Source organism: Squalius cephalus (genome assembly GCF_949319135.1).
Source record: "Squalius cephalus genome assembly, chromosome: 3".
NCBI lineage: Eukaryota > Metazoa > Chordata > Actinopteri > Cypriniformes > Leuciscidae > Squalius > Squalius cephalus.
Window position 1 is genome coordinate 27,336,574 of NC_137124.1, and position 23,415 is coordinate 27,359,988.

The following is a 23,415-nucleotide window of genomic DNA, read 5'->3' on the forward strand; positions in this document are numbered from 1 at the left end:
ATATCTGCTGTGCATATGTTGCACTGACTTGTTTGGTGAAAAATAAAACAATAAATGTTTCAACAGCATGTGTGTGTATCTGCAAATATTTCTGTGCATGTGAACAATCTGAAGAATTTTCTACAATTTGAACTATTTTAGTATTATGGCAAAGCATACTAAAGATGAGAGTGCTTTTCATTATGCCCAACAGTGTGTAGTTGGTTAGACAAAAATCTGGTAATATGAATGAAGTGTGCCATTTCGTGCAAAAGTTTGATTTTGATAATGCTATAGGCCTATGTAGGTTTGGTTGCAGTTCTTTATTTCACTTCATCGTCGCAGGATATATTAGGTATTTTGCAGTTTGAGTGTGTGGTTTTGTGAATTGTGTTAAGTATTTTGTATTGTGTTAGCAATTGGAAAGAAAATGTAATGCAATAGAGAAAGAAAGAAAGAAAGAAAGAAAGAAAGAAAGAAAGAAAGAAAGAAAGAAAGAGAACATTTTCACGTGCTTTCATTTGCTTATCTGGTGCTGCTCCTGTGGTGGTCAAAAATGTACTAATAAATGTTTTAAAGTGTGTTAAAAGTTGTATTGTGAAAATAAGTAAAAGCACGATGCTAATATACTTTTAATATGTTTAAGGATAGAACAATTTTTGTTAGTATATTTGCAATGCACTATTGAAAAAGGGAATATATTTCAAGTACAATAACGTATACTTTTTTTCACTAGGGTTGATATCTCAAAAATGAGATTTTGTTTGGGCGCAGTACCAAACGTTTCCACTAGATGAAATTCGCTTCCCATTCGTTTCCAATGCGGGCATTTTTGACCGCGAGCAGAACATACAAGTGTGACTAATTTTTTTTTTTTTTTCAGGGCTTTTTCGAATCGTGATTCGTGTCCATTATTATTATTGTTTTATTTTAATTTATTTTTTGGTTTACTTTGCAAGTGCCAAAACCTTTACCAAGTTTCGTACAATTAAAAAAATCTTCACAAAAAAATAATATTTTTTTTTTTACAATTTTCAGTCAAAAATGACCGACCAGTACCAAATGGTTATGAAAATGACGCTGTTGCTAATGTGAGTGCTCACGGGACCGGAGAGAGCAGGGGGCACTAAATCCCTCCATCCCATTCTACCCTGAGATACGTTGCCTAGGTTACACCTCCAGCTGCCACCTGAAGCGAAGCATCGCACCATCCGCCTCGCGAAAGACAATACCTCACACGTCAACACCTATTGAAAACTCTACAATAGGGATCTCACGAAACAAAAATATACTCGGAAGAGAGAGTCAGAGCATATTAAGACACGCGCGCGCTCACGCACGCACGCACGCACGCACTCACGCACACACACAGACCCTCCTCATTGTGAGAGAGGCGGGCTCATATGGAGGGCCGCTTTTCGGCTCTGCAGCGACTGCAGCGTCTCCCGCTGCCTGTTCTTCCTCCGCGCGCGTCTCCGCGAGCGCTGTGATGTGAATATTAATGATGCTGCGCGAATCTCCGCGCTCATTTCCATCGCCTTCACCCATCTGAGAGGTAAGAGCGCATCCGTATTTTTCCGTAGACGGCGCGGTTTACATTATTATTCAGTGTCCATTTCATCCCGTGGAAGCGCGTGTCGTGTTTTTGAGGATGCTGAGACGCTCGCCCGACGCAGTGTTGGTATCAATGAAGAGGCGAAGCGAGTCAATGAGCGAGTCAGCGAGGCGTTTCAGTATGGTGCATGTACTCCTGTTTATACGGGCTGTTTCGTTCTTTAAACAAAAAATTAGCTCACCGTTGGGATGTGTCATTCATGCTATCATGTAAACATTCGGTTGTCTTTGGTTGGTGAACACAATGACTGGTAGGAAATTGAAGTAAATGGTCTTCATGTTTATGATGATGAAGAACTGATTCATTTTATCAGTATGTTATAGATGTAGTGGATAATTTTACAAAGCCCATTTGGTGGGTGTTGGAAGATGGGGAGGAAGCATTTGGGATCCTTAAATGGCATTCAACAAGTGTAGACTACTAAATCTCATCCCTTCTGCTGTGTGACTGATGTTCTCCAGATAGACTGCCATATATATATATATAACTGATGAGTGTATCGAGATATGGGGGCTATATGCAGTCAGACTATTATATATTTTTAGTTTTTTTGAGTGTTTGTTTGAATAATTCAGACTTTGGATCAATGTAATGACTGTTTGTGCAGGAATTAGTATTAAAAAGGGATGTTTGCTTTTAGTCAATGCATTAAGCCAGTGAGACAGACTATATTTCATGGGGAGTGAGATTGGTCTAAATAATCCCCTGCCCGTGATTTCAGACTCTTACGTTTTCTCTCGCTCTTTCTCACAAATGATTTGTGGCCCTGTCTTTGTCGTTCATTTCTGAAATGTATACAACCAGTTAATCGCATCAGCTATGCGTTTCAGAAATGGAGAGTGAGACGGAGAGGTGGGTTCTTTGGAAACCATGACAGCTTTCATTCATGGAAATCCAAAGGTGCAGCAGCACAAATATTGGGCCCAGTCTGCCGAACAAAAACACACCGATTTAACTCATCCAGCATAAAGCGTAATCCTCTCATACGAGCAAGCACAATGAAATACCGGCCTTATAGTGTAGGGATGCTATTAAGCAGGTAATCTCTCTCTCTCTCTCTCTCTCTCTCTCTCTCTCTCTCTCTCTCTCTCTCTCTCTCTCTCTCTCTCTCTCTCTCTCATGCTGTTTTCTTTCATTAAAACTATTAGCAGAAAAAATAATCAGTATTACCATTAGCTAATTATTTGCTGAGGGGAATTAAAAATGTTTATTTTATGGATATATAGACTTCTAATGTGTCCAAAATGAATATAAATAAGGCCATGCTAAATTGCCAACAGTTATTACCCTCCATTGTTGTTGTTAAAAGGATTGCTGACATATTAACTTTGATTTAGTTCAGAATAGTGTGTAGGATGTAAAGTCTGCCTCATTGTACAGTGCGGAGGTGTGCAATATGTCTATGTTTAGTTTATGCTGTTTATATGTGTGTTTTGGTTAGGGTTGGCTATAGATTATGGCTTTAAAAAGCCCTATATAATGAGTTTGCATCTCATTAGAACTGTGGAAAGAGAAATGGATTTCATATTTGTTTCGAACACAATAGGCAGGCAATGTCTATGCCAGATGGGAACTGTGTTTCTCCTTTTATTCCACTATGGATTTTGTCTGCTGCATGATCTCTTTGCGTGTCTGTATGTGTGGGTGTCAGAGTGTGTGTACCTTTGTGTGTCTGTGTGTGGAGGGGGGTGTTGATTGTGGTTCTATATAAACCGTTTGCTGCTGAGTGTATTTGTTTCCATGGTTACCCCCATGCCAATGTAGATCACGTCATCACCAGACCAGACCTCTGCAGCTATTGTTTACTGATCGTAGAGAAGACTGAGAGTGTGTTCGGGTTTTAGATACGTCTCCCACAGACCTTAAGTTCTTCATTGGTTTTTAGTCCTTTTGTCTAGCCTGCCGCCTGCACTGTGTTTGATTTCTGGACATCTTGCTTGGATTAATCATATCTCCTGCTATATTTTGACCACCTGTCATTTTTCTGTGATAGACACACATGGAGGGCTATTTATTCGATACTGCTCAGTGACTCCATACTGTTGGTTGACTTGGCACGCAGTGTCTTCTGCTTGTATCGCCATCTGTAGCGCCCTGTACAGAGCTGCATGAGTAAGAATGATCATCTACTGCTATATAAATACTGCTATTTAAATTGATATTTTTCATTCAGATCTCACTAATATCTATTTCTCATTTTCCTTCTCACTACTCCTAGTTTGTTTTAGGTCCTGAGAGAGGCGTTTGTCACTGTCATGTGAGCCTAACTTTGCTTTTTTTATACAGTAAGTGCTCTATTGTTTCTTTATGAAGTATGTCTGTTCTTTCTCTGAGAGTGAAGGGTATTTTTGATTATGCTTTGGTTTATGAAAGCAATGTGTTTGTGAGTCTTTTTGTATACACACACAACACTAGCATGCATATATATATAAATGGCTCTCTCAAGCCAACATATTAATAAGATATAATTTCAATAATAAATTCATTATTTATATGTGCTATGCAGTTCAGTAAGAAAGGATTTGAGTTTGCAAAGTTTTACATTTTGTGAAAATTAAAAAGTTTTAATAGAAGTTTAAATTAGTCTTAACAGAAATTAAGGTGAGTCAATAATACGTTTTAAGAGTTTGACCTTAGATTTGAATTCAATATAAAGTTAAATATATGTGTATATACACTACCGTTCAAAAATTTAGGGTCATTAAGTTAATACTTTTATTTAGCAAGGAACTATGCACTACATTGCTCATAGGTGTCAGGAAAGACATTTATAACAATATAATATGTTTTTATTTTAAATAAATGCTGTTCTTTTGAACTTTCTATTCATCAAAGTATCCTGATTTTTTTTTTTACCACGGTTTCCACAAAAATAATAACCAGCACAACTGTTTTCACCATTGATAATACAGTTTTTTTCAACTGCTTACACACAAAATCCTTACTTGTCACACAATTTCTGAAACCTGACACTCAAACACCAGAACCACACGCCAAATCTGCAAAACCATACAGCCAAAGGTCAAGTTATGGGTTTTTCAGACGGTGTAGCCTAATACTGTATTCACAACCACAAATGCTTACTGTAAAAAAAAAAAAAATAGTTCTCTCTGCCAATTACTCTCAATCTTGTACAGAAATTATAGAAGCTCATGAAAGAAGAGCTTTAGGTTTTGAATAACTGTGTATATGATATATCCAAAATATAATATTATGGCAAAGGTGTTTGTAACGTAAGACAAATGTTTGCTTTTGAGATGTGTTTGTGATATTTTGTTGCAAGAGATGTGAGGCATTTATTCTTGGATTTGTGTGTAAAGTTTTGAAAAAAAGAGGCAAAGTTTTGAAAATGTGTGTAAGCAGTTGAAAAACCTCTAATTTGTTTCTTGAGCACCACATCATCATATTAGATTGATTTCCAAAGGATCATGACACACAAAAGACTGGAGAAATGATGCTGAAAATTTAGCTTTACCATCACAGGAATAAATTACATTTTAAAATATATTAAAATAGAAAACAGGTGTAAAAATTGTAATAATATTTCATGGTATTACTGTTTTTATTGTATAATCAAATAAACAGTCTTGGTGAGCATAAGAGACTTTTTTCAAAAACATAAAAAAAACTTGTACCAACCCCAAACTTTTCAATGGTCGGAATGTATGTAGTTATCATTGACAAATGGCACAGATATTGTCAAATCGTTCAAGGACAAAAACATAGTTTCCATTACTAAATAGTTTGTTTATGGCCCATTTAATCCTTGGTTTCATTCAGATACATGCCTTTCTCCATCTCTCCCTGTCGGACAGTTTGTTGCTGGCAATTGAATGCTGATTTAGCATGTGGCTTGAGATGATTATGCTTAGGTTTGATGAAAGACAATCTGAGAAGGGTGTGTAGTTGTGTGTATACGCACGCATGTGTGTGTTTCCTTCAACACAGCGATCTCTGCTCTTTATAGCTCATTCTCATAATTCAAGAGCATCCAGCTGCTGCATGAATAGAGTACAGGGATAAATAAATGAATGATATTCATCACAGAGTAGAGGTAAAAGAAAGGGGGAAGTAAAAATGGATAAAGGTGAAATGGATAGAAGGAGACCGTTCGAAGGTGAGGGTCAGAGGTATGAAGAGAGAGGGGTAAACATTAAAGAAAGATAAAAGAGGAAAAGAATAGAGAACAGGGGAAAGAAGAAAAGAAGAGAGAAATGCAGAGAAGAGAAGTAATGAGATGATGGGCAGAGGGAGATAAAAGAGTGAAAGAAAGGGGGATGGGTGTATTTGTTGCTGAAGTGACTGTTTTTCTTGTATATGCAACCTCAGTGTGTATGTGTGTGTGGAGCTGGAGTATTGATCAGAGTGATCCACTCCAGCCCTGAGTGTTGACTCTGCACTAAAGGTGACACAGCATGCTCTGTCTGACTTTTGCTTGTATGTGTGTGTGTATATATATATATATATATACTGGCTATGTGATTATTTGCTATTTCAATCGCAAAATTAACTAGTATTTTACACATTATTTGACAAGTTAAGCATTTTTACATTAGTATCCAATACAATATTCATGCAAAGCAGTTTGAGTGAAAACTGGAATAAATTGGTGGCTAGGTTCCATTTTCTATTTATTTATGGATCATGGATTTAACAAAATTATATGGCTTGTTTATGTTTATGTATAAGTCGAAATGTCAACTCTATCAGCGATATTGTACACCTTTAATGCTTTTGAAAACTGATAGTCTCTATCAGTGCACAGTAAGTGTTTAAATATTAAACACAGTGTGTCATAAGCATTTCTCCTATGAAAAAAAGAAGAAAAAAGTGATACATTTTTTATCGGCAGTAACTCTCACATGATGTGGGAATATTTCAGTTTAAATGAGCTGAATTGAGCTCATGCCTTAACATGCTTTGAAACTTGAAAATATGATTCCTTATTTGGTCAATGGTTCTCATATAATGAATAAAAAATAAAGCCGTAGACTAACAGTAATCAAACTCAAAAATGTGATGGTGAATGTAATGTAATTAGAAACATTACTCACTGCTCCTCAAACCTTAAATATTTTCTTAATGCTGATCATTATGGATCTTGTGACAAGATTGCTACAGTGCTGTTCACACTGTAAATGGCATTAGCGTTATGTCCGCAGCACTGTCTCATTTGCATAGTCCACCTCTAAATGTGTCATTCCTCCCACAGCAATGCCATGAATTATGAGACTGAGTGTACTACTATCTGATTACATTCAGCTGCATTCTTGCTCCTGTTTGCTCTAGATTAGATTCTATTTATTCTATTATTTGTTCTATTCTGCCTCTAGTAAATATGGTTTTCTCTGTGTCTGTTTCAGTTGTTTAAAGACAGGACGTTTCGTGAGCAGCATGGCAGAAGCCCCTGTTGGAGAGGACGCACCCAAAGAGCAGGAGAGTGCCACCTCACTTACTCACGATCCCCTGCCAGGGGTCGGTGGTGCTCTGTGGGAAAGGGTATTGAAAGCTAGTGTTACAGCTGGAGCTTTCCTCCTGTTGTACACACTGTCTCAACTCACAGTGAGTTCATGCACATGCTCTCAAATAATGAACAAATAAATCCTTAATACACACATAACACACTTTATGCAGTATGCACACCATTGACTGTCTATTGATTTTGAATCACTGTATGTATGAGAATATTTAATTTATTCCCATGTTCTGGCTTTGTCTAAAAGTGGCAAATTTGGCTTTAGCTAAAATTAAACAGTTGATAATGATGTCGTGTAGCTGAATCATTTTTGAAACCAGGAGTGTTTTAAATTTATAATGAAGGCTTTTGTCATGTAAACGGCTATAAAACAGTTGTTGTGGTGTGCCTGTCTATCTGTGTGCTTGAATATCCTTCTGTTTGAGTGTGTTTGTGCATAAGTATAGAAAGACAGGCTGTTCCAGGGTCTGCTGTGATCGACCCTGTAGTCAATAACTGCACCACATGCTTTCCTGTCTGACAAACCAGCAAACAGCTGTGTGAGACGGATATATATAAACTACCATTTAAAAGTTTGGGTTCACTTTTTTAAAGAAATTAATACTTTTATTCAACAAGGATGCATGAAATTAATCACAAGTGACAGTAACAACGTGTATAATGTTACCACAGATTTCTATTTCAAATAAATGCTGTTCTTTTGAACTTCCTATTCATCAAAGAATCCTGGGGGGGAAATGCATCACAGTTTCCACAAAATATTAAGCAGCACAACTGTTTTCAACATTGACATCAGCATATTAGCAAGCAAATCAGTATATTGGAATGATTGCTGAAGGATCATGTGACTCTGGAGACTGGAGTAATGATGCTGAAAATTCAAATAAATTACATTTTAAAATATATTCAAATAGAAAACGGTTATTTTAAAATGTAATAATACTATTTCACAATATTACTTTAGCCTTGGTGAGCATAATAGACTTCTTTCAAAACATTTCAAACATCTTGCAGACCCCAAACTTTTAAACGGTCGTATATTTAAAAAAACAATATTCTTTTATTCATTTGACATTAAACTTACCGAAACGCAAATGACAGTTTCAGACAAATTTTGTGATTCAAATAAAACATCTCATATCTTTCTTTGCCATCCCTAGTTATGTAGGCTAGGTCACTTTTACCTTGTAAAAATAAATGTGTTTTGATGATGTGTTCAGGGTTTGTGGGTCCTTTACATGCTGAATGGATACAGGGCTTTTCCAGCGGCACATAAAGTTTTGGATCTCCTTCAGTACCTTCTCTCCACCAGTGATGCCTATGATCAACAGGTGACGGATCTAGAACTGAAATGACTGAATAAAAAAAGATTGATGTGAAAGAATAATATTTTAAAGGAATTCACTGCTGCATGTCATTCATTTTTTGAAGTGACAAAATAACAAAAAGACATGAATGCACTTGTCTGCAGATGGAGATATGGAGGGTGGAGAGCGTGTTGCCCCTCATAGCCACACTCTTCTTAGGTGTAGTCATTCTTGGTACTGGAGTGAGTATGTTTTATGTTTTTGCCTTTTGCTACTCAGAGTTTTAGTTGACAAACCTGTTTATACAATAACTTGTGCTCAAGATAAACTGTGTTGCAGCAGCTGCACTCATGCCTTTGTGTAAAGCTTGGACTTTCCTTTTTTCCCCTTTTGCTGTCACAACAGACGCTGTTCTGCATTAGAACCCTGGTGCCTGGCAACCCATCTTGCTTCCCTGACGACCGTCGTCAGTCCATGAGCAGGCAGCCCTCCTTTACATATTCAGAATGGACAGATGCTAAACAGGAGTATTTCTACGAGCTGGATGCTGTTCCGGAGACGCCTGTGTTCGACTGCTTTATGGACATGAAGACCGAAGCTGACCCTGCCACTCTCACTGTCAAACCTGTTGGCTTGCAGGAAAGGTAATAAAACGGGCTATTTTTTCTGGATGCTTCACATTTGATGTATTGTACGTCTCATAAATAATTTGTTGTTGTTTGCTGTTAGAATATTCTATGATGGCTTTGTTAGGTACGTTTTTAATGTGACAGTGTGCTAAATATTTCAATGAGGAAAGAATAAATGCAGAAGTGGTGAGGATGGAAAGGCTAACCACTTGTGTCATAATTAAACATTAAAAAGCAATTGTTCAATATTTAAAAGGCAATTTTAAATAAATATTTGAACAACAGATGAATTCCACTTCATTTATGCAGAATTATATATCATAAAGTGCATAAACAAACTCTTATAAAAAGAAAAGTAGTCAAAATAGTTTTAACTTTAACACTTGAAAAACACGTGAAATCTGAAATCAGTTGTGATGTGAATGATCGCATCGCACAAACTCTGTTGTGATTTTGTGACAGGAGAGGTTCTAACGTGTCGCTGACGTTGGACATGTGCACCCCTGGCACTACAGAGCCCTATGGAGCACTGCTGTCCCCTAAAGAGCAGGGCACACAGGAATACCTGCAGAACGCATCCAACCTGCTCACCCCCGAGCAGCTGCACAAGCGCGCACTGGACGACGCTGTACTGCAGGCGGAGTTCTACGTGAGTGTCATTCACAGTAACAAGCATATACACAACAAAACATTGATCGTAACGTGATGTCACTGCTCATCTTGGGATTCTGCTGGAAACAGGAGACACCCATGAACTTCGTGGACCCAAAAGAATATAATTTCCCCGGCGTGGTGAGGAAGAATCGCTACAAAACCATACTACCAAGTGCGTATAACACTCTGTACACAGTTATATGTGGAAACGTCTAATGAGGTTTGTTCTTGATATTGGCATACCTTTGTATTTGTAAGGTCTTATCTCTAAATTGCAGACACACATAGCAGAGTTTGCTTAAAAGCAAACGAGGAAGGTGATTTTCTCAGCACCTACATCAATGCTAATTATTTGAAGGTGAGTCTGTGTTAGCATCAAATTGTAAATGTTACTTTTCTGGTTGATATAGTATTTAAGTTGTTTTAATAAAATTTTATAAAATAAACAAGTTTCTGTCATTTGTTCTCAAATTTCAGCTAATAAATGTATGAGTCCTAAATTATATTTAAGAAAAGACAATTATGGAGTAAGCTTTTTATGACATATTATGGGATCACAAACTACCAAAAGTTTTGTGTGTTTTTTCTCAAAATAGCCATTTAAAGTTGTTTGAATTTACATCTTTTTATCGTATGCTGTTTTAGGGCTATGGTGAGAAAGAAAAGGCTTACATCGCCACACAGGGTCCCACTGTAAACACAGTGGGGGATTTCTGGAGGATGGTTTGGCAGGAGCACTGTCCCATTATCGTCATGATCACCAATATTGAAGAAAAAAATGAGGTCTGGCTATATCCACACATATACCATATGCTCACTATGCTCACATGATTGGGATGAATCAGTCTTTCATGCTGAGTGGTTAAAAATCCTAGATTATTCAGATGGATTTCCTCTTTAAAGTCCAACTGAAATCAAAATTGACCCTATTTACTTTGTTAGCGCATATTACTAGTCTTGTGGTGAAAAATTAATCCGTGCAAGTTAATACACAGAAAAAAATTGTTTGCCGTCGTAATCTTTAATCAAAGTCTGAAAAGTTACTTCCGGTCTGGAATGGCGTTCCTTCTCTGATGATGTAGGTTTGCTATGGGTTTGACGGCTTGGGTTGGGAAACGCTTAACCACTCCCCTCAAACCGTTAGTCTGTTATGAGTGAGAGATGGAGAGAGGGAGCGCTAGAGTAAAACCCTGCCCTCTGTTCAATATTCATTTTCACTGGGAAATACGTCACAACACTGGAGAAAAGTCGTTTGCAACTTCCGGTTCACGCGGACTTTAATTATCAGGGTTTTGTAAACTTGAATCAACACTAAATTGCTCTTCTTGTCCAACCTCTGGTGCTGTCACTATTTAATACTGAGCAATAACTCGGGATGAAACCACATTCCTAAATGTTCACTTTGTAAATTTGTAGCTTAAGCCATTTTTCAGTAGTCAAAAGGTTAATAAAGGCGCCTGTTTCAGGTGATGTTGACTCTTTACTTGCCTAGAAATATTTCAGTGAATTAGGTGAATTTCAATGAGTCATCAGGAATCGTGAATGGGTTAAAATGAGCTGTGCTGGATTTCAATATGAATTAAATAAACATATTTGTCTGTGTGACCCACAGAAATGCACAGAATACTGGCCAGAGGACAGCGTCGTCTGTGAGGGTATCGAGATCACTGTCAAACAGGTCATCCAGGCAGATGACTACAGTCTAAGGATTTTCACTGTGAAGGTCTGTTTGGTGTTTGAGTGTGTTTTGGTAAAAATAACTGACTTGCATTTATATTCATTTATAAGTGAACTAATGATTGATGGACTTTTAATGTATTAACCTTCTTAATTAACAGTTACATTTGTACCAAACCGTTGAGAGAAATTTTATATTTTCTTATTATTACTTTTATTAAAGAAATCTGGCACACTGATACCAACTGAAGGGATAGCATTTTGAGACAAATTATGACTAAACAAAGTTAACAATAGCAAAGTATAGGAAAGTATCAGGAAGTATTAAGTATATCTTAGTAATGTTTTGGTCTATTAACAAAATGTAGCATGTCATTGTCACATTACTGAGCAGTTTGGTGACAAGTGCCCCTATTATGGTTTTCATGCATTGTGTAATATAGCTGTTTGTGAATGTAAACAGTTGTTCTGCAAAGTTGTAAAGTCGAATAAAGTTAAATAAGTTAAATAAAGTTATTGTCTCCCAAAAGAAAGAATCGACTCTGAACCGCCAATACGAGTAGTTTTTCATTCGAGTCCTACTGCTTTACGGTTCTACGTCACTAGAAGATACATCTGCATAATGCCCGCCTTTGTTGTACGTCCGCCCGCGAACAACTTGACCAGCCCACAACACGTCATTTTACTGACGGCTGCTTCTCAAATCTCTGAGTTTAATGCGGGATTCGCAAAACGCTTGCTCTTGAAAGATGGGTCAGTACTCAGCTTATTTGGACCAGCTTGCTCCTAAGAATCACAACCTATAAGTATGAATAATTATTGATGTATATATTTTCTATTGGGTGTTCAAAATATGTAGTTTTGTGATTTATATTGTGTAAGTTTCCGGCTAACCGGCTAACTCACGTTATAACTGTCTTACTGAAATACTTCTGCTAATCAGCTGTGGGCCACTATTACCAAAAACTGTGTCTATTAATGCAGAATGTCTGTCATTCTTACTACTTTGAGTAATGATAAAGGATGGAACAAGATTTGTTTTGCAAACTTTATTCTTACAGTCATTCAAGTTAGTGCTTGGCTAACGTATGCACTGTTATTGATACAGTTCCTGCATGTGCACCGCAATAAATTAGAAATATACACACACACATGGGTTTGTTGATGGACATACACTTGTTAATGCTGATAGTGAGGAATTATAGTTGCAACATCTCATAATGTACCTCAAACTGAGCGTTTCACTGGGAAACATCCTGCTCAAGTCGTCCTTGCGATGAGTGTTCGGGTTGAATAAGTTCTTCCAATGTTTTATCATCAAACTCGTGCTCAGATTGATTGGGTAAAATCAACGTCATTGTTATTGTCTTTACAGTGTTTACATCATGGAATCATGGAACAATGTGGTGATGTGCAATGTATATTATGAGAAAATGAAAGTGGTTTTTGACCTTCGATGCATGTAAGCCTGTTGTAGGAGACCTCGAAAACAAAATTAGAAAACTTTAAAATAGCATAATTGGGCACTTTAAATTATTTCAAAACCCATGAAAATGAGACACATTACTGTATCATATTTTGCATCCTCTTTTCAAGTAGAATTCCCCACAAACCTTGAGAAATGCAGATTAATTACTGTTTAAAAGCCATCACTTTTTTAAAGAATTAGTCATTTAAAAGTCAACTAATATAATGTAATTAATAAAGACTAGTCCCATATTAACTGAAAAGTCTAACCTCCTAAAAGTTTGCATGAAAGTGGAGTAGAAAGATAATAGGCACAGAAAGTGAGAAGTCCAGGTTGAGCGCAATATTTTTCTGCTTCTAGGTGTGTTTTCTGCTGTTTCCTCTGGAGGCATTGCTGTCATGGCAACAAATATTCTTAGCAATGCAGTGTTTCACATAATTGAAGGAAATGTATTTAATCACAAAATCTGCGTATATGATATCTTAAAGAGATATATCAAAGAATGTGTGTTTGTGTTAGTGTATGGGCAACACATGAAGCAGCTCTTTAGTGCATGTGCAGCTTGTAAACGAGCAACACGCTCTGTACTGCAGGTAAAGACAGTTCATTTTCTATATATCTAAAACAGTATCAAAAAAGAGTATCAAAATAAAGGCCAATTCACAACGCACTGATTGATGGCAATAGACACTTCGTCAGATTTTGTCGTATCGGTGTTAGCCCTGTCAAATCTGTCAGAGCTTGTTTTCACCTATTGATCATGCTGAATAGGAATTATGCCGGGTTCATACTACACAATATCAGCCCAATTTGGGCACAATGCATTTGACGTGGTGATTCCTGGGCTGCAAGAATCAATCGTTTCATCCCGTATAGTGTGGCATATTAGGCGACAACCGACACCGCATCTGTGATGCTTCACGGCATCACAACAAGAATTTAGGAGTCAAAATCGCATAATCTGACACAGTGACTACCCAGCATTTGAATGTCTGAGAAGTGATGTGCTATAATATGGTCACTGCCACCATTGGTCAGCGTCTGTCTGTCGGTGCGGTGTGAAATGGCCTTAAGGGGACACTTTTGTAATTGGGCTGTGCCCCAGTACTGATTAAAAGGCTAGAAACGCACTTGTGTATACATGTGTGTTAATGAACTACAAATGTGCAATGTGAATGTTTGTGTGTGTAGAGTGAGGGTGAGGAGCGCACTCTCAGACAGTACTGGTACACATCCTGGCCAGATCAAAAAACTCCAGACAAGGCCCCGCCTCTCCTGGAGTTGGTTCAGGAAGTGGAGGAAGCGAGGAAACAGGCTCCACCCAACAGTGGCCCTGTCATTGTCCATTGCAGGTAACACACACATACATATAATATAATTTAGAGTATATATATATATATATATATATATATATATATTAGGTATGTGCGCATTGACAAATTTTAAATGGAAGTTGTGTAACCGACTAGTCTATAAGTAAGAAACCCTCTAAAGACTTGTGTATATATGATCTATTCTTAATCTATTAATCAAACAGTCAAATCCCATAATAAATGCTGCACACTTGGCAAATAAAGCTTATTCTGATTCTGATGCTCAGTTATTTTTTTGGAGTTGAAGTGAATATGTGATGGGCATTTGCTTGCTCCGGCTATCACACCGACCTACGTGCATGTCCTGAATATGGTTATTCATGGCTCTAGTGGAATTATGCCAGTTAGAAATGGCACAGCTTACATAAAATGTTTCTGTTTTATTTCATTTGTCTTTTGACTGGTCATCTCTGTGCTCTCAGTGACTGACACATTTTTTTAAACACCATTTTCTCTACTCTCAGTGCAGGGATTGGACGCACTGGCTGTTTCATTGCTACCTCCATCTTGTGCCAGCAGCTAAGCAATGAAGGGGTGGTTGACATCCTGAAGACCACTAGCCAGCTACGCTTGGACAGGTAAAATATATTCACTGTATGTTCTATTAAACATGAGTGTAAGTTTGAGTACTGAGACAGCAGCAGAATAAAGATTGGCTCTTTGGCCTCAGTGGTATCCAGGCCACCCTAAAGTCATAGATATGGTGTTATAATAGTCTCTTGTTAAGTGCTATAAAAGTGGACTGCTAGATGCTATTCTGTGGATGACGTATATTAACAGTTGGTCTCCTGCTGTTGTTGATGTTGTTGTTGTTGTTGTGTGTTTAGAGGTGGGATGATCCAGACAGCGGAGCAGTATCAGTTTGTTCATCATGTACTCAGTCTGTATGAAAGACAGCTTCGAAAGACCTCAGAAGAGTAAAGCCTCCATGAGCGCACAACCTTCACATCACTCCTCAGAGCAGTTGACCTTCATCCGAACACATGGGACAGGGACTGACCCTCAGTTCCTCAAGTCTCATGTATTCAAACACAACAGAAGTTTAGGCTGAACCGTCCTTTTAGAAGCAGACCCAATATTACATTTTAGCCGACCTAAATTCAACATCACGACACCAATCAGTTATTAAATGTACTTTTTTCTTTATTCTTTACCATAACAGTAACACACCAAACATAAAGGGATCATATATATCATGACACAAGTGCTGCCCTCATAATAACGTTCAGCAGGCCATCAGTGCTCAAATATGACAAAGTTTCTATGCGTGTGTACTTCATATGTGGTGGGATGAACACAATAACAAGCAGACACCAAGGCCTCCATTTATGATGTACACTTAGCATTAGGTTTAGGGACCTCTTCAATTTCCGAGCCTACAAATACAGCAATTTTCCTTTTACTGCTAAGACATTTTTACAGGATTTATAACTCAATGTAACAATGAGATTTGTTTTAAAGTGTGTACATATAGGGGTCTCACATGTTGGAAGATCAACCTCTTGGCAATCTGAAGTGTCAGTATATATGTGTGTGTGTGTGTGTGTGTGTGTGTGTGTTGCAGAAACAGAAGAAGAGAGAGAGAGATAATGTTTACTATGTGTTATGATGATTATCAGACTTTAACTCCGGATGTGTGGTTGGTCTCTAGAAGAGGTTAGCCTAATACATTTAATACAAAATGGCCTTAATATGTGTCTTTCTGTTCGTACCGGGGTCCGTATGGTTGTTTGTAGATGTTGTCGGGCAGATCTAAACGCAGCGTGGCGTTACAGCCTGTCGTAGTCTCATTCAGTAAGACTGAGAGAGGCTGATCTCCGTACAGAATGATGTACATTTTCCCTCAGCATACCTTTGCCTTCTCGGTTTGCGTGTTGTTGGACGCTATATAATGCGAAATGGTTTAGTTGGACTCTTAAAAGCATTGATGCTGCACCTCAAGGTTTTATGTATCAAAATGCCGAAACACTGTATCCAACTAATGTTAAATTTGTAAATCACAGCTTGTATCAATAGCAGAAATCATGACAATGGGACATATATAGTTGTGAAGTTTTTTGCTAATTTCTATTTATTTTATTAGCTTGTTTTACTCTGGTTACATTTAACATTGTTTATATGTGGGTCTGCATATCTGATTAGTTAAGATGTATAATCAGTATTTGCCCGAATTGGCAGCTCGTACAGCTTTGCTGAGACTTGCAGTTTGCATGAGCAAGTACATTTTGAACTTCTTTTTAATTATGAGCAAGGAAATGTTTAAGTTACAAGCAGACATCTGTGTGTGATTATGTGCAAAAGCTTCTGATACGGCAGAGTCTCTCTCTCTCTCTGCTGTTGGAATAAGCATCTTCAATCAATGATCTCATGTGATCCAGCTGGAAGTACCAATGCAAGTTCTCCTCTGAATTTCTTTAGACAGTATCGCTACCACCCTAATTGTCTCCAGTTGTTCTCGATTCAGTCATATGTCCTCAAAACGATGTTTCCTTCCAGGCAGCTTTGAGCTGAAATTAGGAAGTTTACAGAAGCTTGAAAACACCACCTTGTTACACAAGAGATTGTACTGTGTTTTATTTTATTTTTTTTATATATAAGTGTTGTTAGTTGAAAGCCTCATGATGATAGTTTGCAAGAAATGAGAATAACTTTCATTCACATGCTTTAATTGCTGCTGTATAGTCTTTTTATTATTGCATAACTGCTTTCGTGTTTTAGTTGGTACTAAGTGAATTTTATTATTTGTTTTTAATGAACTGACATATTCGTCATATTTATTGAAAGAGTTTTGTCTCTATGTTTTTGTGCTGTTATTACACTGCCAAAGACTGTAGTGATTGGTCCATATCGCAAAACCTGAACAATCCTAATTCTATATTTACTTTGAAACCCTAAACCAGTTTTAACACCAACATGTGAAATTGTGTATATGTATGAAACCAGAATTTATATATTTTTAACCCGTTTTAAAGGGAAGAATCTAAATTTCCACAGTAAAACCTGTTCTCTCACTTACCCAGCCTTTCTTTTTTTTAGTTTAAGTTTATCTTCTTTTACATTAGTTAATAATTAATTAATTAAAGTTATTTGGAAATGCGTGATTTGCAAAAGATCTTTTTTTTTTTTTTTTTTTTTTTTTTTAGATTTAGTTTTGTGGATTTTATCGTTGTTTTTATATTATATATTACCATTTAAAATTTGGGGGTTGGAACTTTTTTTATGTTTTTGAAAGAATGCTAATGCTCGGTCTAATGCTCACCGAGGCTGCATTTATTTGATCAAAAATACAGTTAAAACAGTAATATTGTGAAATAATATTGCAATTTAACAGTTTTCTATTTTAATGTTTTTTTTTTTTTAAAAGAGTAATTTAGAGAATTTTCAGCATCATTACTCCAATCTTCAGTGTCACATGATCCTTCAGAAATCATTCTAATATGATGGTTTGGTGCTCAAAAAACATGTATTATCAATGTTGAAAACAGTTGTGCTGTTAAATATTTTGTGGAAACCATTTTTTTCAGGATTCTTTAATCATTATAAAGAACTGAGTATGCGAGGTGCAAGTGAGTGAGAAAACAGGTTTTTATCCATAATGATCTATTTACTCGTTTAGGGGAATGTAAATACAGGCTCTATCTACAGCATTTGTCAATTATCAAAAATATAAATCACTAAAAACAGAAAGAAAAAAACAAAATCGTTTACTGACAATCTTTCAGTGACTGGTACAACCTGTAAACTCATTAACTTTCAAATGTCACGTGTAAGCATGGAGCAAACTCCACTATTGGCATAAACAAAACTTCATCCACCTAGAAAAGTATTTTCTGTGGTAATCACTATAATGGCACAAATGCTGTGGACAGCACATAAATGTATTCAAACCAGGACATTTCTTAGAGGAATCATTTTTAAAATGTTGAACCAAATGTGTGTCTGTTACAAGCTGTTTGTCATCCTGATGGCCATTTACTGGTTTTGTACATTGTTTGAACCTTTCCAAAGTCATCAAACTTGTCATTTTCAGGACTATACTGTTTTAGGACGGTTGTTATTCAGTGAGTTTTCCCACAGGAAATCCTATTTTTTTTAAAAAAAGCTGTTGGATGAGTGTAAAGGAGGCCGTTAGTAGCCTTAATCACCAGTGATCACACAAATAAATCCTGTTTTCATTGGGTGTACCAATGTATTATTCTGATGCATGCAACAAATGTGATCAGGGTAAAATAGTGTGATTTCATGTTAGCTGAATAATCTTTTGAATCATAATGTTATAGTTCAGACTGAGAGAAGGGCCGATATTGCAGTTTAGAGAAGTCCTATCCCTCCTCCAACTCACTGCCCACTCACTCTCAGTCGGACCCCACTTCCTGAACACTCCATCTGTCAGACCTGTCTGTGTTGCCAGAGAAGAGTAACAGACACACAGGCACCAGCAAATGAGGATATCATTATATCATACACACAAATTAGATCCTGGGCCAAACTAGCTTGGATTATATCCATGTAACCGTGATTTTAATATATTTAAAAGCGAGTGTACTGTTTTATGTTTAAATGGATATTAATTTAATCATAATGAATGACTCACTACCAGCATAGTATGTCTTTATGCACTAATGTACAAAGCTAAAACAAGCACAAAGATGAAATACTGATTTTTGAATGTGAATGCAGAGGCCTGTGCCTCGGCTGTCTTAATTGCTCAAATATTTCAATGCCACCTGAGTATTTTACCTTTTGCTTCTTCATCTCACTCAAATATTTTCAAGATTTGTTTTCAAGAAACCATGCGTTGATCAGTGTTTTGATATTTTATTCTTATTTATTGTCCTGTGATTTTGGTTGAAATGTTTGGCACAGACCCTTCAATCTAGAAAAAAAGAAGAACTGTTTTGGTTTCATTTTAATACTGTTCTATAGTGAAATAGATGTGGTTTGAAAAATACAATTTGCCTCATTGCTTTTGTATTGTTCCTCTGCTGTTGAAATCCAAATAGAATGTAACATGACTACGTTTACAATATCATGGCTTGTATTATTGGTATAAGCTTTAATTTTGAAATAAAAAATATTCTTCTGTTAATCAGGACTATGGGGTGATTGGACTTTGATTGCCATCTATGGAACCAGGTTTTACCATGTGTTTTGCTCAGTGATCATCTCAAACATATAATATTTAATATTGACCAAAAGAAAGGACGAGTGAGTTGTGATTTGGATGACTACAGTATGCTTGGAATAGCTTGTGTAAATAGTGAAGTGACATGTAACACAGTATGGTGTCTCATACTTGGAATTTGTGCTCTACATTTCACCCATCCAAGTGCACACACACCATGAACACACACCTGGAGCAGTGGGCAGGTTTTTTTTTTTTTTTTTGCTGTGGCACCTGGGGTAGGTTGTGGGTATTACAGTTTTTTTCAGTCGCTAACAAGCGTTTGTCCAATCAGTTGTCACATTTTCAAAACTCTAAACACAATTAGCACAGCATCAGTCTTTTGTGGCCATACCATTCACACATTTCTTGTCGTTTTCACACAATATGCAGTCAGTGAACACATTTCCATAATGCTTACATTTTCTTAACAGACAAGCTATACCTCCCAACAAAATTATGGATTGTTTTTGTAGTATTTACAAATGTTAACACACAACATCCCACAACAGCAAAAACAATATTCCAAACCTTAGATACAGTATGGACTGCATTTATTTATTTACCATTTACATGAAACTTTTACCATTTTTGTAAATTTCAAGATTTTTGCAAAATGTGATTTTGATTGCTAGCAAAATGTGTTGCTTTTGAACAATGTCATGAAGAAACAAGCTTTTCGAGTCCATATGCATCTTCCTGGAGTAATGATGCTGAAAATTCAGCTTTTCATCACAGGAATAAATTACAATTTACACAATTTATTACATGACATACATAATTTTAAACAGAAATCAGTTATTTCAAATTGTACTACTGTAATATTTTTACAATATGAAAGTTTATAAAAACCTCTGCTTCTGCAATGATATCAGTTCAAAAACAATATATCAGTGAGAGAGTCAAGGAGCTACAACGACAATATGTCCAGGTATAGTGTACTGTATATTCAATTCAATGTCCAGGTCTATAAGCTTTGCACTTTGCAAGTAGGTAACCTACACAGCAATAGGTTACAGTACAGTATGGTATACAGTAAATGACATGATTTGCATAAACTTTGTTTTGAGAATTATGGAATTGGAGGCCAACAGGCCCCTCATGAATTCATATACATAGATGAGGCAGGATTCTATCTAGGCCAAAAGGCGTCGACCTGGAGGAAATGTAATGTGGAGGTGGAAGGTTTATGACCATCAGCCACATGATCAGATGTCCCTCCTTGAAGCCATGGATGCTGGCTCCAAGGGTGGATCCGACATACCAAGCAGTTTTATCCCAGGTGCATCGCCTTGGATGATATCAGATGTGATCTTGATGAAAACATGTGGCCTAACCCTGAAGATCGCAGAGATTAGATACAGTAATTTTGTGGGTTTTTTTGTTTTGTTTTTTCTGTTCTATCAAACCGTATTTCTACTGTACCTCCTGTAGTAAACAGTAAAGGAATAAAAACTGATTTGCTTTTTACTGGAATGTTTATGAATGTGAACAGTACTGTACATGTGGACATACAGTTCCCAACCAAGAAATTTAGTGTAAAACGGTGGATTGCATGTTTTGCATGCAAATACCTGTAAAACTGAAACATAAAAGTCTATGCAGTTTTAGTAATGTCAACAATAGCCAGTATTTTGAAACCTGGTGTACTTTGATTGACTGCATGTACCTTGTGAAGTGAAAACAAGTGTTATTCTTTGACAGAATAATTTCATTTTGAGTCAGATTTCCAGTGTTTTGGTAAAGTTAGTGTGTGCACAGAGAAACATGTGTTCTGTTTTGAAATGAAGAGATAGTATATATTTAACAAAATGTGTTTTTGAGAAGACAATTAACCATTTGGCCAATTGTGTTTTGTAGGTGTGAGTCTGTGTTAAGAGTTTAGAAAAAGTATCTGAAGTATGGGTAAGCGCTTGTTAGCGATTGAAAAAAACTGTAAGAGAGTGCTGTTCATTCACGCCCCACCTACATTTCCTGCTGGTACTGAGACCCTTGGTTTTCATTTATTTTGTTGAATGTGTAAATGTGCATGATAAAACCAAAAATGTTTTCGGTTGTAAATTAACACATTCTGCATGGGTTTATATATACAGTGAGGAAAATAAGTATTTGAACACCCTGCTATTTTGCAAGTTCTCCCACTTGGAAATCATGGAGGGGTCTGAAATTGTCATCGTAGGTGCATGTCCACTGTGAGAGACATAATCTAAAAAAAAAAATCCTGAAATCACAATGTATGATTTTTTAACTAAGTATTTGTATGATACAGGTGCAAATAAGTATTTGAACACCTGTCTATCAGCTAGAATTCTGACCCTCAAAGACCTGTTAGTCTGCCTTTAAAATGTCCACCTCCACTCCATTTATTATCCTAAATTAGATGCACCTGTTTGAGGTCGTTAGCTGCATAAAGACACCTGTCCATCCCATACAATCAGTAAGAATCCAACTACTAACATGGCCAAGACCAAAGAGCTGTCCAAAGACACTAGAGACAAAATTGTACACCTCCACAAGGCTGGAAAGGGCTACAGGGAAATTGACCAGGCAGCTTGGTGAAAAAAGGTCCACTGTTGGAGGAATCATTAGAAAATGGAAGAAGCTAAACATGACTGTCAATCTCCCTCGGACTGGGGCTCCATGCAAGATCTCACCTCGTGGGGTCTCAATGATCCTAAGAAAGGTGAGAAATCAGCCCAGAACTACACGGGAGGAGCTGGTCAATGACCTGAAAAGAGCTGGGACCACCGTTTCCAAGGTTACTGTTGGTAATACACTAAGACGTCATGGTTTGAAATCATGCATTGCACGGAAGGTTCCCCTGCTTAAACCAGCACATGTCAAGGCCCGTCTTAAGTTTGCCAATGACCATTTGGATGATCCAGAGGAGTCATGGGAGAAAGTCATGTGGTCAGATGAGACCAAAATAGAACTTTTTGGTCATAATTCCACTAAACGTGTTTGGAGGAAGAAGAATGATGAGTACCATCCCAAGAACACCATCCCTACTGTGAAGCATGGGGGTGGTAGCATCATGCTTTGGGGCTGTTTTTCTGCACATGGGACAGGGCGACTGCACTGTATTAAGGAGAGGATGACCGGGGCCATGTATTGCGAGATTTTGGGGAACAACCTCCATCCCTCAGTTAGAGCATTGAAGATGGGTCGAGGCTGGGTCTTCCAACATGACAATGACCCGAAGCACACAGCCAGGATAACCAAGGAGTGGCTCTGTAAGAAGCATATTAAGGTTCTGGCGTGGCCTAGCCAGTCTCCAGACCTAAACCCAATAGAGAATCTTTGGAGGGAGCTCAAACTCCGTGTTTCTCAGCGACAGCCCAGAAACCTGACTGATCTAGAGAAGATCTGTGTGGAGGAGTGGGCCAAAATCCCTCCTGCAGTGTGTGCAAACCTGGTGAAAAACTACAGGAAACGTTTGACCTCTGTAATTGCAAACAAAGGCTACTGTACCAAATATTAACATTGATTTTCTCAGGTGTTCAAATACTTATTTGCAGCTGTATCATACAAATAAATAGTAAAAAAATCATACATTGTGATTTCTGGATTTTTATTTTTAGATTATGTCTCTCACAGTGGACATGCACCTACGATGACAATTTCAGACCCCTCCATGATTTCTAAGTGTGAGAACTTGCAAAATAGCAGGGTGTATGCAAAATAACTTGCATACAAATCATGTAGAGGTCTGTAATTTTTATCATAGGTACTCTTCAACTGTGAGAGACAGAATCTAAAACAAAAATCCAGAAAATCACATTGTATGATTTTTAAATAATTTGCATTTTATTGCATGATAGTATTTGATCACCTACTAACCAGTAAGAATTCCGGCTCTCACAGACCTGTTAGTTTTTTTTTAAGAAGCCCTCCTGTTCTCCACTCATTACCTGTATTAACTGCACCGGTTTGAACTCGTTACCTGTATAAAGACACCTGTCCACACACTCAATCAAACAGACTCCAACCTCTCCACAATGGCCAAGACCAGAGAGCTGTGTAAGGACATCAGGGATAAAATTGTAGACCTGCACAAGGCTGGGATGGGCTAC

General features: G+C 37.3%; 1 protein-coding gene across 2 annotated transcripts; it reads left to right on the plus strand.

The window, feature by feature from the left end:
• Positions 1 to 1,142: 1,142 nt before the first annotated feature.
• ptpn5 (protein tyrosine phosphatase non-receptor type 5) lies at positions 1,143 to 16,807 on the plus strand. 2 transcript variants are annotated; one of them, XM_079866484.1, is made up of 15 exons: positions 1,143 to 1,534; positions 3,588 to 3,706; positions 3,813 to 3,879; positions 6,958 to 7,156; positions 8,291 to 8,401; positions 8,542 to 8,619; positions 8,783 to 9,021; positions 9,469 to 9,655; positions 9,748 to 9,832; positions 9,939 to 10,018; positions 10,306 to 10,443; positions 11,273 to 11,383; positions 13,997 to 14,157; positions 14,643 to 14,756; positions 15,006 to 16,807. In XM_079866484.1, the coding sequence occupies exons 4-15, from the start codon at positions 6,989 to 6,991 to the stop codon at positions 15,097 to 15,099; spliced, it is 1,566 nt and encodes a 521-aa protein (XP_079722610.1). In that variant the 5' UTR covers positions 1,143 to 1,534; positions 3,588 to 3,706; positions 3,813 to 3,879; positions 6,958 to 6,988; the 3' UTR covers positions 15,100 to 16,807. The 2 variants fall into 2 exon arrangements, with proteins under 2 accessions (XP_079722610.1, XP_079722611.1); XM_079866485.1 differs by lacking the exons at positions 3,588 to 3,706; positions 3,813 to 3,879.
• Positions 16,808 to 23,415: the final 6,608 nt, after the last annotated feature.

What these genes read in the sequence shown, in the direction of transcription:
- ptpn5 (XM_079866484.1), top strand. Translation starts at nt 6,989, where the DNA reads ATGGCAGAAGCCCCTGTTGGAGAGGACGCACCCAAAGAGCAGGAGAGT. An exon ending in GTGATGCCTATGATCAACAG is followed by an intron (nt 8,402 to 8,541) that starts GTGACGGATCTA and finishes ACTTGTCTGCAG; the next exon opens with ATGGAGATATGGAGGGTGGA. An exon ending in TAGTCATTCTTGGTACTGGA is followed by an intron (nt 8,620 to 8,782) that starts GTGAGTATGTTT and finishes CTGTCACAACAG; the next exon opens with ACGCTGTTCTGCATTAGAAC.